The 14,928-nt window shown below is 35.3% G+C and overlaps 1 protein-coding gene across 2 annotated transcripts in view; it reads left to right on the forward strand.

Moving 5' to 3' along the window:
- The window catches only part of fermt1 (FERM domain containing kindlin 1), a 31,877-nt gene extending 16,979 nt beyond the window's left edge, over positions 1-14,898 (forward strand). For both annotated transcript variants that reach the window (XM_088625599.1, XM_088625600.1), the window contains 12 exons: positions 2,791-2,934; positions 3,364-3,553; positions 4,083-4,185; positions 5,119-5,226; positions 6,439-6,570; positions 7,444-7,493; positions 8,341-8,465; positions 9,285-9,391; positions 10,087-10,311; positions 10,892-11,016; positions 13,287-13,428; positions 14,496-14,898. In XM_088625599.1, the coding sequence (XP_088481725.1) occupies positions 2,791-2,934; positions 3,364-3,553; positions 4,083-4,185; positions 5,119-5,226; positions 6,439-6,570; positions 7,444-7,493; positions 8,341-8,465; positions 9,285-9,391; positions 10,087-10,311; positions 10,892-11,016; positions 13,287-13,428; positions 14,496-14,669 (1,625 nt within the window). In that variant the 3' untranslated portion in view covers positions 14,670-14,898. The remainder of the gene's footprint in view (positions 1-2,790; positions 2,935-3,363; positions 3,554-4,082; positions 4,186-5,118; positions 5,227-6,438; positions 6,571-7,443; positions 7,494-8,340; positions 8,466-9,284; positions 9,392-10,086; positions 10,312-10,891; positions 11,017-13,286; positions 13,429-14,495) is intronic.
- The last annotated feature ends 30 nt before the right edge of the window (positions 14,899-14,928 follow it).

Below are 14,928 nucleotides of genomic sequence, written 5' to 3' on the forward strand. Positions count from 1 at the left end.
TTATTGGTAAATGAGTCCAGATACATGGTTAGCAAGGTCACTTTCAGTCAGGTTCACTCATTATACCTCCTCCTGATACCTAAAAGTAACATCTTTTAGTTCAAGAAAAATAAATAGAACACTATCTTGTAAGTAATGCAAATGCATTTAAAGAGCCTTAAATGATCACAGGTACAATTCTGTTAAACAGCAGTATTCCTCTTTCTCCTGCAACTTTAAGCAGAAGGTTGTATTTCAACACTGTAATTGCATGTTTCTCACACATAATTGAGACTTGAGGTGCAAGCATAAAGCTAAGTCATCAGTTGAACACTTTTTAAGTCTCTCTTGTTACAATAGCAGGGTTCATGCACTTAGATGGAATTCAGACAGTCCATAGTTTTAAAAGTATGGTTTCCTCCTGATAGATGTGTATGAAAACACCTATTATAAAGAGTAGTACTTGAGTACAGTATGTTTTGTGCCTATCATTATAGGCTTTGGAAACATGTTGATCACCCATTTAAAGACTGTTCAATGTTTATTTCTCAAAAATCCAGCTTTAGGTAATTTTTTAACCAATGTTGTCTGGATTGAAAGAAAAAAAATCAAGCACAGTGAACAAGATCTTGAATTATTGAAATACGTAATGCCTATCATTTTACTTACTCAGTGTTTTTTTAATGTCAGTGATTATCTGCAGCTTAGGAGGTATTTATTCTTTGAGTTGCACCCATATCACAGAATTAGCTGAAGTCGTTAATATCTTCCACTCCTAATAAATAAGGGTGGAAAAAAAGTTGAGTGATGCTCTATAATGAACCATTTTTTAAAGTTGTTTTTCAAGTGCCACAGCCAGCTGCCATATCATGTTTGGGGAACAAAAAAACCAAAGATCCCAGTCCGTTTAATTTATTTTTTATTTTCATAGCTGTCTTCCAGAATTAAGAACTTGTGTAATATTATTCCAGAATATTAAAAAAAGAAAAATTAGAGGGATATATTAGGCATATATCCAACTTATTGTTGAATTCTGTAGTAAACTATTTCATTTAATTACTTTTAGTAAATTTGATGTCTGACTGAAGTGTACAGTATGCATGTCACCACATTACATTAAACTTAAATACTTTTGCAGACACAGTATGACCAACTTGAAGCAGTACCTGTCATATGCAGCTGGTCATAGACTGAACACTTACAATGCATTTATGCATTGACAGCTTGCATAAGAGCATACCGTAGGTTTAAAGGGCTGTGTATAAAATGGGAGAACAAAAATTAAATATTGATTGCTTTGAGCTATGGAAATGAAAACTATTTCCAAGAGACTGACCTTGATATGTTAAAATAAGGACAGAATTCGTATCAGGTTCAGCTAAAATATTAAGGTGGCCATAAGCCAGCAGGTAGAACTCTGGAGAAGAGATGCCCTGGGACACTGCATGATGGAGAATGGTATGGAATGACAGAACAGTTTAATTTTGCTGTTTTTGGTTACATTAGCTCTGTGTAACTGTGTGTGTATAAATGTAGGGAACTCGCAAGAACTGTGTGAGATGAAGGAAGGGGGTCATTCCTTCTTTGGTTTTCTGACTGTTGCAAGTAGTGAAGGGGACCACAACATCACTGTCCAGTGTTATAGATACCATTTTCTGGTAATGTCCCTCAGATATCTTTGCACATTGAAAGACTGGACTATAGATGGAATCTGTAGGAATCAAAAAGGAATTAAGATTTGTTTATAACAACAACAAAAACAACAATAAAGCCTGGCTCTGTCCAAGCTCTAGCTAAAACTTCTTTAGATTTTTCTCTACAAACACAATGGGGCAGTGGAGTTGTTTACTGGTTCCAGAACAGACGTCTCTCTCTGAGACCAATACAACACACAAAGTCCTTGGAGTCGTGGATTGTTTGCCTCCCTCTTTATTCCGGCATCCCTCCAGATTCCAGTCCGGATTGTTCCGGATCGGATGCCAGTTCATCACGGGGCTGACAAACAGACACAAAGACAAACATGCACACACTCATAATTAGGGCCAATTTTACCAGAAGTCAATCAACCTACCAGTATGTTTTTGTACTGTGGGTGGAAACAGGAGCGCCTAGAGGAAACCCACGCGAACACAGGGAGAACAGTCTAACTCAACACAGGTAGTACTCCATGTCAGGAAATTGAACCCTAGGCCAGAGCACTGTGAGGCAGCAATACTAACCACTGTGCCACCATGCTGTTCAAGAGAGATACACCTGTGTTCTAAATAAAACACAATACAACCCAAAGTTAAATCTCCCCTTCTGATCTGGATGTTCTCAAAGTGAAAGGGACAAATTAGTGATGCATCCTAAGAATGTCTTTAGCTTGGGAATTCCTTACAAAGGAAATCAGAGTTTCCAAATTTAAGAGAAGTCACAGCCCCATTTAATTGTTTACTCCATATAAGCATTAAAATATTAGAAATTCAAGTGGGCTACACTGTAACTCAGAAGTCACTGAAATGTGCCCATAAGTCTTTTGACAAATCATGTGCTTAGCTGTTAACCCCACATGAATTCTCAACTAACCCACTGATCTAAGAAACAATTTCAATGAGGCCTTTAAAAAAAAAAATCAGGTCTGTTTCATAAGTTATACAGTATATAAATGGAAACTTGAATGTGAATTGAACTATAAATTAGTTTTAATTAATTATTCTCTCTTTTCACCATTGTTGCAACAGTGAGACTAATGCTAAATTCCTATCTCTTCAATTATACAGTTCATTTGCAGTCTATTTCTGACTATTCTCTGAATATTTGCTCTCTCAGATATCAGGAGACCAGAGGAACTATCCTTGTTAAAGTCTCCAGATGATGCAATGAAAAAGAAAAAGAAAAAAGACAAGCAGAAAGATACAATTATTGAAGAAATTTTGGATATGGATGGCTTAAACATATCAGCAGGAAATACAGGTAGTATTGCTTGCATGGGATTGATTTATCAACTCAAAACAGAAGCACAACTTTTCAATGATAGAAAATGAATAGTGTAACATGTACCTAACATTTGCATGCAGCACTGCTTTTAGCACTGCTGAGTTCTTTGTTTTTAAGTAGCCTTGAGGACAAAATTCCATGTAAAGATGTCGAGATAAACAGCAAATAAAGGGTATTAGTTTCTTGTTTCCTCTTGCAGGATAAAGGTCACCAGCTGAACTACATAAATTGTAACAAAAGTTATTAAGATGATTTCAATCACTAATATCAGGGCCTTTGAGTTAAGCCATTTTACAAATGCTCATAAAGAGCAGATGCAATTTTGTTATTCTTCCATATCAATTTATGTTTAATTAGGACACAAGGATAAAACTGACTGAAATCAAACATCTTTGTCCTCTGCAGCTAGTCCTGGACTCTACAGTAAAACAATGATACCAACATATGACCCAGAGAATGGCACCCCTGCTTCAGCAACAAGCCTTTGGTTCGGAGACAATCCTTTAACCGTCAGCCAGCCAAACCTGCAACATGATGAGCTCATCAAAATGTACCAGCCTCTACAGCTAGTTGACAAGGCAATCAGGAACTCAGGGTAAGAAAGTGTATGTTGAACAGGCATTGTATGTAGCTTAGCCTTGGTCTTAAAAACAACATCAGTGTTTTTTAGCTAAAGAAAATGGAAGTGGAAATCAGTGAAACTTCATCACTTAAAAATTCATCACTTCAATTGTTTTTACAAAACCTAATTATGGCACAGTGGAGACATAATTTGGATTAGTGTTGTTAGCTGAGTGAATGACAGGATAAGACAACTGAACAGTCCCATTAGGTGGAGGGAGCTTATGCAAGGTTCATGGTGTGGTGAAGGGAATGTTAATGATAAACACCCGGAAAAGAAAGTGATTTGTTGATTAGAAATATTTATGTTTAATCAGGACTGACCAGTGATTTGTCTTAGATTGTAAAGTTCAATTTTGAGCTCTAGGATTGGGGTGGAAATACTGTATCATCCATTTCTAAGACAGTATTTTTTCCCCAAAGTATGTTTCATTATTGCATCCAGGCATTCCCTGTGTCTTTCTTTTCTCTTTGTCAGTTTTATATTATTTTGTTGTTCACAGGTGGTTGGACTCCTCTCGTTCCCTCATGGAACAAGACATCCATGAGGGTGACAAGCTGTTGCTGCGGTTCAAATATCACTGCTTCTTTGACCTCAACCCAAAAGTAAATGATCTTGGCAACATCCATTTTCCTCATAACATGGGCTTAGAATTTGGAGCTTCTGATCGTGTTATTCAAATATACTGTTGTCATAGTGTTATAGAAACTTTCTATTTGATTGTAATAGTAGTCAGACAAGATTACCTTAAAGCAGAAGCTCAAATGTGTAGTTTTGAGTAGAGTTTGGTATAATTACATTTGGAATAATAGCATATTGTTTTTTTCTTTACAAAATTAGGCAGTGGTACATCATTTTACACTAAAGAGGAAGTGTTAGAATGAAGCAGCAGATATATAATGTGGTGAAAGAAAGTAGGGAAAAGGACATTGCTTTTTTTACCTACTGAAAGGAACTTATTGTTCTTTAAAAGAACTTTGCTGACACTAAGTAGCACCTGTGATTGCAGTCTTGCAGCTTTTTGTAATGTATGCCTGGCCAGATCTCAGACAGATATACTAACTAGCATAATGACTGTAGAACATATATGCTGATTGGCTGGGCAATCAGTTAGTTAGACACCAGAGGCATATGAAAAATGTGAGACACTAATTTTTAGTTAATATTTAAGGGAGCCATAATGTTTATTTTACTTGTTTTATGTTAAAATACAGAATACATTACAATGATTTTATTTTTCAGCTAAATTTACTAATTCAGGTTTGCCTCATTTATTCATATACTGTACAGGCTTGTACAGTATGTGATCTTGCATTTGCTTTGCTAGGATACTGTGCATTCTAAGAAATCAAAACAAATTGTTGTAACCTACAAAAAAAAGAGAAAACAGCACAGACAACATAGTGTGGTAGAATGTGAAGAGAGAAATTCTGTGAATTTGTTCTTTGGAAGATTATATTCACAAAACACCCTTCTTAGCTTGAATAAAGAGAAATGCTTGATGTCAGGTGAATGTTAATCTTTGTCTTTCTTGCCAGTATGATGCTGTCAGAATAAACCAGATATATGAACAGGCAAGGTGGGCCATTCTCTTGGAGGAAATTGACTGCACTGAGGAAGAAATGCTGATATTTGCAGCCCTGCAGGTACAGGCTTGACCACAGCTGCAGAACCAGTTCTATTTGGCTTTCGAGGGGGGAGGGAGTGCATGTTGTGACAAGAATATAATAAAACAGAAACATATTAACCGAGCTGCAGATAGGTGTCAGGTTTCAGTTTGCACTGGGAAAATGCATCAGTCTGAAAACTCTGGTTTTGGAGGAACTTCAATAAAGGGCGAGGTACAAACACTTACAAATAAAAAAATATATATGTATCTTTGGCAGAGATCTATTAAGTATTAAAGCACAAAGAATTGTACAGTACAAGTTTCAAGTAATCAAATTATACCAGACTGATATTTTTAAATATACCCGCCTTTTCTGAATATCATTAACAGAAAACAGTTATACAGTAGTATAGCATAAAGGTAGATTCCTATTTTATTTGATCATTTTAATAGCAAAACATAAGTAAATCTCTCTAACCAGCAGCAGATGTATGAAATATTAGGGCAACTATCTACATTTACTTTTGAAATTACATTTTCATAGCACGACGACATAAAATAACAAATGTTTGACTGTCATTTTAGAAAGAGTATTCAGAAAACTCCTCCTATTGTTCCTATGTCCTTTTTTAGTATTACCATTATTCAGTTTCTTAATAGATTGAAAATACATTGTTGTTTTTGACTCTAGATCTCACGTGATTTTGGTACTGTTCTTTCAAAACCAGGCTCTATTTATTCACCAAACTGCTTATTCCTGATAACCAAGGGTTGTTTAATCCCAGAGCCTATTTTAACATAGGGTGCAAGGCAGTACCACACCCTTCATGGGATCCCTGTCTGATGCAGGGATACACATAGACATGTAGACAGGAATGAGTAAAGGATGCCAGTTTACCTAGATAGAATTGCAGCAGTGCTAGTCTGGAAGATGAGAGGAAACCGGAGCACACAGTGAAATTCCAATAGAGTATTGGACAAAAATGCAATTTGAACCAATGACTCAAGGGCTGTGAGGCAGCAGTCCTAACTGCCACACCACCTAAAAACAGGCTGGTTAATTACTGTTCATTGTCAGTCCAAGTTCAGAATCAGAGTTTTTAAAAGCAGTCTTGGTCACAAATTTACAAATCTATCCTAAAAAACACAAGATTGAGATTAAACACTTAAAAGCCCAAATTTGTACAGGAAAAAGGCTTTCTGTGTTGTCGGGCTGGGCTACTATAAAGATAATTTTCATTACTTTCAGTACCATATAAGCAAGCTGACAATGTCATCTGAACCACTGAATTCCTCAAAAGAGCCTGACGAGGATGAAGTAGAAGCTGCCCTTACCAGTTTGGAAGTGACACTTGAGGGAGGAAATTCAGACAGAATCCTGGTATGGTTCCGAGCAGCGATAACTGTGTTGTAATTCTTGTAACATCATTTAAGTTCCTTCACTCTAGTCCCATAACCAAAGATAGCTGTGAAGGAAAGTGGTACCAAAGCTTCTCTGTATTGGGGCAAAATAGTGGAATGGGCTTGTTGACTCTTGGCAATAAACCCCAGGTATACAATTTTTACAGGAGTCAGGCCTAACCTGCAGGTCTGGATGGTAGAAGGCCATTAGTGCACCTGTTGAAAGCTCCACACAGAGGGCAGAAATGGAATTCAATACTCTAGACTCTAGAGTCTCTAGAGCTATGAGGCAACAATACTGTCCTCAGTGAAGTTAGTAAAGTTAAAATAACTAGATTCATATACTGAAGTGTGTAAAACTGTTATTCTGAACTAATTTGTATTCAGTTTTTAATTATTTCAAAAGCATGAAAAAACTTTTAAGAAATACATTTTTTAAAACTCCTTTAGACACTCTAGGTATTAATGAAAACAAGAATAGTAAAGGAGCTTAAGAGACTGCACTGGGAAATATTATTCACATAAACTATCATTAGATTTACTTTGATTTAGTTGATGTTTGGTATCCAAAGCATCAAATAAACCAAAACAGTCATAAATTAAAGAACTAAACAGATAAAACCCTGTGGTTAGACAGGTCCTGGGGCTATTATACTATTAGGATTCTTATGTTCATAGTTCTTGGTACTTGGTTCTTGGAAAACGTTTCCATATTAATAAACTATTAATAGTCTTACTTTTCATGTTTGATTTTTTTAATTTATTTTAAATAAATTAAATACTGAGTTACTTGATTTTTCTCAGTGTACTGGTGTATATATTGCATATTTGAAACATTTCTTATTTATTTTAGGAGGACATCACAGATATCCCAAAGCTTGCAGACACCCTTAAATTGTTTAGGTATGTGTGGGAAACCTTTTGAAGAAAGTTAAGGGATACCTAGAACAGAAAAAAAATCAATTGATAAGCACAACTCTTAAGTGTTTTATTTTTAATAAAGTCAGTTCAGTTCTAGACTCTGGAGTCAATTAAACAAATTGATAGTGTTGGACCTTTTCATTTTCAAGTCACAAAAGTATTGGGGCAGTTGACTTTTTTTAGTTACATGTTAATTACTGTGTAATTAGGCACTCATAAAAGAGCTTTGAACATCACCTGTCTTTAAAGGCAGTGTTTGTAATTCTTTAAGTTACATTTTGAATTAAATTGGCAATTTTGATGCTGAAAGCATACCCCTGTCAGACCAATAGCAAAAAAGTGGGTAAACTTTTGGAACAATTTGGAATACACTGCAGAAGAATGAAACCATGCAAACCAATCAGCCAACGACGGCTAAACCAAGAAAGACATCTTTAAAAACCTTGTTGCACAATTCTTGTGTTATGACAGCATAATTCTTAAATTGCATCCTGATACTCAAGTGTCTCCTAAGTTGACAATATTGCTCTAAAATATATATACATATCTTTATGAGAATGTTTTACAGCAGTTGTATAAACATCTTTCAAGTAAGTTGCAAATCTTCCTTTCTAAGCTTGAACTTGTGACTGTATTTTGAATTTTGAAAAGTGGTAAGAAGTTATCACTACGTCATTAAATCTTAATATTTTGGATGGCCTCATAGCCCCACCTAGAGGATCTATGGATGAAATATGCATATTTTTCTGTCTGTCCTATTACGTTTGCCTGGTCTTTATATTTTAAGTACTTTCCAAGACTGACATATGTTTTTTTTTATATATTTCAGACCTAAAAGGCTGACACTGAAACCATATAAAGAGTACTGGTTTGTTTTTAAAGACACCACAATATCATACTACAAGAATAAGGAATCAGCCACTGCAGAGCCCATTGAGCAGTTCCATCTCAGAGGTATGGCTATAAGATTTGGTTTTGCACACTGACTGCTATCACACACTTGTCTCAGGGATGACAAGTAGATGAGGATTATCCTGATTTGAAAAACTAGGAGGTTGATGCTGGTTAAATCAATTTGGCGTTGAATTTAAAAAAAAAACAATATGTCATAAGGAGGACAATTTTCACAATTAATAGAAATATTTGAAGTGTCCATTGGATCGGCTATGAATCATGTGTCAGTCTGAACATACTCCCATGTTACAGTATGCTCACACCAAAGTCCAGAGACAATATGCCGTAAGCACAATGGAGAGTGTGTTCTCTGCCCTTCATCACAGACCTTGGTTTTTAGATATCAAGCCACCAAACTATGATAATGCTTTAAGTACAATGATATCAGACATTGTAGTTCAAGTAGGTAGGTACTTAACACACCTGAAGAAGGCGTTTCTTTTCTTTTCTTTCCAGCAATGAATAAAACTTTACTTGTTTCTTAGCAGACATTTTGTCTGGTATATAGGAGACCATATCCAGTGCAACATTGAGCATCACTGATAAATGCTAAATCAAGGGGTGAGGAGTCATACCAGATACTGACATTTGACTATAAATTCTGAAGGTGTAACAAACATGGGGAGCTGTTTCTAACTCCCCATAAACGTGCTACAGGAGGAGAGAGTTAAGTATACAGTAAACAATGTACTTGTATATAGAGGCACAGAAAGATAGTGAATAAAGTAGAGGGGCAGAAAATGAGAGAATGAGGGTTATTACTGTCTGACTTTTCAAGAAATCTTTCTTTTAATGTTTTGTTATTTAAACTTTACACAGGTTGTGAAGTTGTTCCCGACGTAAATGTCTCAGACAAAAAGTTTGGAATAAAGCTCCTACTTCCTGTTGCTGATGGCATTAATGAAGTGTACATTCGATGTGAAAATGTAAGCTTATTACTTAAATCTTTTGATTAAATAAGCATGTATTTTTTTACCCATCAGAGGTACAGAGTTACACACATTTTGTTCAGTGCAAAATTACAGGGACAGAGGGTTTTGAGATATTAAATTTCAACTGCATGTCATAACCAGGTATACTGTTTACTGCATGGAAGCCACTATAGCATTTCTTGGACAGACATTTGTTAAGAAAGCTCATCACAGTACCAAAACCTGTTAACAAGAGTTAACCCCATGAGGGTGTGACAGTGAACCTGTTGCATTCCAGTAGTTCGGTGAAACCCTAATTAAGGCACAGAAATGGCATGATTTGCATAGTGAACTTTACAAGAATAACCTTTTGGAAGGACGTCTGTTGGAACCCCCTCCCTTTAATGAAGGATGAGACAGGGAGCAGATGCGAGGACAAAGGTGAGATGCAGGGAGAGATACACAAACGAAATGTGCAAATAAAACTCAAGAGAGTAGGAAAGAAATTATATTTGTAGGTAGTGGGTGAGATTAAGGTTTGACCATCTACCAGACGTTTGTATAAACTACATCAATTTAAATGCCATAGGTTTTTGCAGTAGTAGTTAAAAAAAGGATAAGCCGCATTGTTACCACCTGTTAATTTTTCCTGTTGTTGTAAGGTTTGGTTGGCATGATAATCTAATATATATATATATATGTTTGTGAAGGAAACCCAGTACGCAAAGTGGAAAGCTGCGTGCATTCTTGCTTCAAAAGGGAAGACTATGGCTTACAGCTCCTACAGGAGTGAAGTCCGCAACATTCAGTCCTTTCTGCAGATGAAAAACCTGGCAACTCCCTCTGGACAGACGTCCCTCGACCCTGAAACCATGGAAATGAATTCGGAGTGCTTTGTGTCTCCCAGATATGGAAAAAAGTACAAATCCAAACAGGTATGACTGGACCTCTAGGGATGTTAAGTTAATAAATATTAAATTCAGCAAGGGAAGAATTGTTAATACATTACTGAAGTTAGCAAGAAATCTGAGTTCTGGAATATGATTACTAAAATCACATTGTTTAATTTAATTGAATCAAGCTCAAAAAACACATCAAGTACTATGATTTTTTTCTCTTGTAGAAATTAAAATTAGTTTGTTACTGCTCCTGAAGTTCACAATTAAACCTCCTGTAAAATAATAATTTCAGTCCTCACATTTTACATAAAAACATCTTTCAAAATTAATTTGTTTATCTCTAATTGAAGTTAAATCTATATATATATATGTCTTCTTCACATTGCTTGCCAGGAAAGGCTCCATCTCCCCTCTGGCCCTATATCCGATGAAGCAGATAGATAATGAATGAGTGGATATGTTTATATGAGTCCTTTAACGTGCATATCCCAAGCAACTTCCTAATGCTAAATTTTGTCAAAAACACCTTTCATGTACTTCTTCCTTGTAACAATACATGCTACTCTTTACCAATAACTGTAACCTTGTCTAATTAAATAATTTTTGTTTTGAAAAGCTTTCAGCCCGAATCCTGGAGGCCCATCAGAATGTTGCTCAGTTATCTCTCATGGAAGCCAAGATGCGCTTTATTCAAGCTTGGCAGTCCCTGCCAGAGTTTGGCATTAAATACTACATTGTAAGGTAATAGTGTACTACAGCAAATTACCTTAAGAAATGGTTATCACATGTTATTTATAATGACAACACATTCTGTCATATAACAATTCTGTCAGTCCTTACGCAGAGACATACTTTTTCTTTAATGATTTCTAAATAGAAGATGACTACTTGCTTTCTAACCCCTCTACTTTGTCAAGGATAAGCATAACTAACAATTTCCACTCCTTTTTTTCAGTACTATAACTTTTGAGTGATGACAAGCCTAGTACATAATTTTGTGTAAGAAGTGAGTCGGTTGCAGTGGTTGTGATTGCAACACACTGCTCTTGATAAGGAAGCAATGACCCAACCTACCATATCTGCAGTATACAGACTAGATTTTTAGAAGGTCAGATTCAGTGTGAAATTCAGGAGCACTCCTTGTCCTCCTCCAACAAGTGTTTTTTTTTGTAGATTGTATTGTTATATATAAAAATACCAGTCATTACTTTTTTAGTCAAAATGGCCTCCTCTTATTTGTAACCTTTCTTAAGTTCTTACTTGTAGGTCACATACAGTATAAATCCCAGTCTCACCTGTGTTGGCCTGTGAATAATAGTTTTCTCTGGTACAGTTGGGGTCCTTCAGTGTTATAAGCTGATTTGTCTTTGTGTTCTTGCAGCAGATTGTTATACAGCACATATACATTTATAAACAGCTGTTTAGAGTCCATTAAAAGGTCCAATTCTTAATCATTTTATTTGCTTTCCCTTATTTCCCAGTTTGGAAATTTGCTTTGCAGGCAGGTAAAAGACAGAACACAATGCATAATACATTTCACACAACATGAACCCATTAACAAGAAACATAAATGCATAAGATGAGAAAACTGAATTGGCAGCTTTAAGTAATCCTCACAATTTAGAAAGACAAATGAAATTGGGTCATCAGTGTGTGAGATACCTATGAGATAGGAGACAGACTTAAATATTCTATGCAACTTAAAAACTTTTTAACCTCCTCTATATACATATAGACATATATACAGTACATAGTTCAGGTGGGTAGCTGCGTCAGCATGCATAGGCTGCAAAGGAACAAGTAATAGGTTTATTCCATGCAGAAAAAAATAAGAAAGAAAACAACGTTTCGGCCGTGGAGCCTTCTTTAGGCTCACAACTGAAGAAGGCTCCACGGCCGAAAGAAGTTTTCTTTCTTCTTTTTTTCAGCATGGAATAAACCTATTACTTGTTCCTATACAGTACATATGTAGATATAAAGAAAAACACGAGATGGAGGAGTTTTACTTTGAAGATGCAATGTGCATTTCACTGAGTGATGGTGTTAAAATGTAACAAACAGGACGTCTGATTTACAGTTCATCTAATGGGGTAAAAATATAGACTTATATAGCACTTTTCTGAACACTCCACTGAAAGCACTTTACGGGTAATAGGGACTCCCCTCCACCACCACCAATGTACAGCATCCGCCTGGATGATGCGACGGCAGCTATGGTTATCCCTATTTTCTTTTTTTTCTTCAAATTTGAAATGTTATTTGCATAAATTCTGTGTTTAAAAAAGACGTTGTAAGTTACATATAACATTACAAGTAAATTTTAAAGTGTGATAAACAGCCATGGATTTTTTATCCATTTTCTAATTACCCATCAATTCAAAAATTGTTTGATATGCCTGGAATACTTTTTTTACATGATGACTTTATGGACAAAACTGTGGCGTGGTGTTAAGGGTTGTTTTTGGGTACGAAATTTAATTCCAAATTCAGTTTGGACACAGGGAGAGTTTATGAGCTCTCCCTGATTCTATGTGAGTTTTCTTCAGGTGCTCTGGTGTCCGCAATATTGTTCCATTTAATTGGGATTTCTAAACTGATCACTTTAAGTAACTTTGTATAGGTCCCCCTATGATGGAGTGGAATACCATCCAGAATGTAGTCAATGCTGAATTAGGCTTCTGCTTACCACAATCAAAAGTATAAAGGAATTCCAAAAGATAGGTGGTTTCATCCACATTGGTGTGTAATCTAGGGATAACAGTGAATTGTCATTTTAATTATGTTAATTATTTTAAGTTTCATTTTTATATTTCAATATTTCACTGCTACATGACAATGTATTATGTTTCCTCGTCTAACCTAGGGTACAGAAATGGATCAACTCAAGCCACAAATATGAATGGTTTGTGTAACATTCGGGTAATGAATATTAATGGCATTTGGTTTTAATCTTTGAAGTATTTCTAAAATAAATTCAGTGACTGTTTTTTTTGTAATGTTGGATGCCTTAGGTTTCGAGGAAGCAAAAAAGATGAGATACTTGGAATTTCCTACAATCGACTCATACGTATAGACATGTCAACAGGGCTTCCAATTACAACATGGAGATTTTCCAATATGAAGCAATGGAATGTGAACTGGGAGATTCGGCAGGTACAGTGCCAAATGCATATTAGCATACTAGCTACATCTGAGGAAAGTGTGCCAAATATTATTTAAAAAGGAAATTAATATTTAATTATTCAAATATAGGCTACTGTATCTTTCACTTTCATATTTAGTTTATTTCAAGTGAGAATGAAATAAACTAAATATTAGTTTAAATGTTGCAGGACTTTTTCCTGCAACATTTCATACCCAAGGATGAGATTAGTTGTGAAGAGAGGATACAATTTTTGAAAAATCTGAATTTTATAAACAAATACTGTACAATGAAAATTGTGGTGATTTCCTATTTTATGCAGTTTTTTTGCAGTTTTGTAGCCCAGAATTGGTATGAGGAAATACAAAAGTATTTGATACTGTATATTGTTTTGTTTTTTGCAGCGACCAACATTTTGAAAGTTAGTTTTTGAAATGGTGTAGTTAGTAAGGAAGCTTGAAAAAAACATAATTTTCTAATTTAAAAATTATCAGTTAGATGTTTGGTGTTGTACCGTTTGTTAATATTCCTAGGCTTTGTGTGTGTTTAACTGTTTTCTGCCTACAGAATACAAAGGACATAAAATCAGCTACAAGAACAGTAGTTATACAGTAACACGTCCAGTGACAGACAAATTTCAAAAAATTACATTTAAGGTGGTTTTTAATGTTTTAGCATGGCCTTGTGGAAGGATGAAAATAAAGGATGTTTACTATTTTCTTGAAGACTGAATTAGTTTAATGCAGCTTGTAAAAATGAATAATTAATCAGATGTGTTATGGGCCCATTATGTGCACATTATATGCAAATTCTGTTCTTAAAAGAGAACATAGCAGTGTGCTGATGAAGGCTGTTGAAGTTTATTTTGAGGTTTTCTAGATTAGATATTGTTAGGTTTCCTGTCCATTTTAATGGTTAATTAGAATATAGTGAATATACTGAATTCTGAATGAGTGTCATTTAATGATTCATGGAGCCCAAAACAATGTCATAAAAAACATTATACAGCAGTATAAATTGTACCTAAGTAAGTTAAACAAGATTAATACTTAATTTACTTTTTTTTTTCATTTTCCAGGTGGCCATTGAGTTCGACCAGAATGTGTCCATTGCATTTTCCTGTCAGAGTTGTGACTGTAAGGTGGTACATGAATATATAGGAGGATATATATTCTTGTCAACCAGATCCAAGGACCAGAATGAAACCTTAGATGAAGAATTGTTCCACAAACTAACTGGTGGTCAGGAATAAGCCTGTATAAGCCTGTGATTTTAAAAGGCTCGTACTTGCTACAGGTCTCCCAGAGCTCAAATTCATATTTGAATCTGAAGTACAGTGGAAATGTGGTACAAAAATGTGATATAAAACTTCAATTTCTGTTTAGTTTCCAGCAAAATAAATGTCAGCATCTACCATTTTGCTAAATAAATAAAAGATGTAGCAAACAACGCAATTCAATAAACTGAGGAACTTACTTTTACCCATGAATCTTTCTTACCACATTCAAACT

Source organism: Lepisosteus platostomus, chromosome 3 (assembly GCF_059453375.1).
Source record: "Lepisosteus platostomus isolate fLepPlt1 chromosome 3, fLepPlt1.hap1, whole genome shotgun sequence".
NCBI classification, from domain to species: domain Eukaryota; kingdom Metazoa; phylum Chordata; class Actinopteri; order Semionotiformes; family Lepisosteidae; genus Lepisosteus; species Lepisosteus platostomus.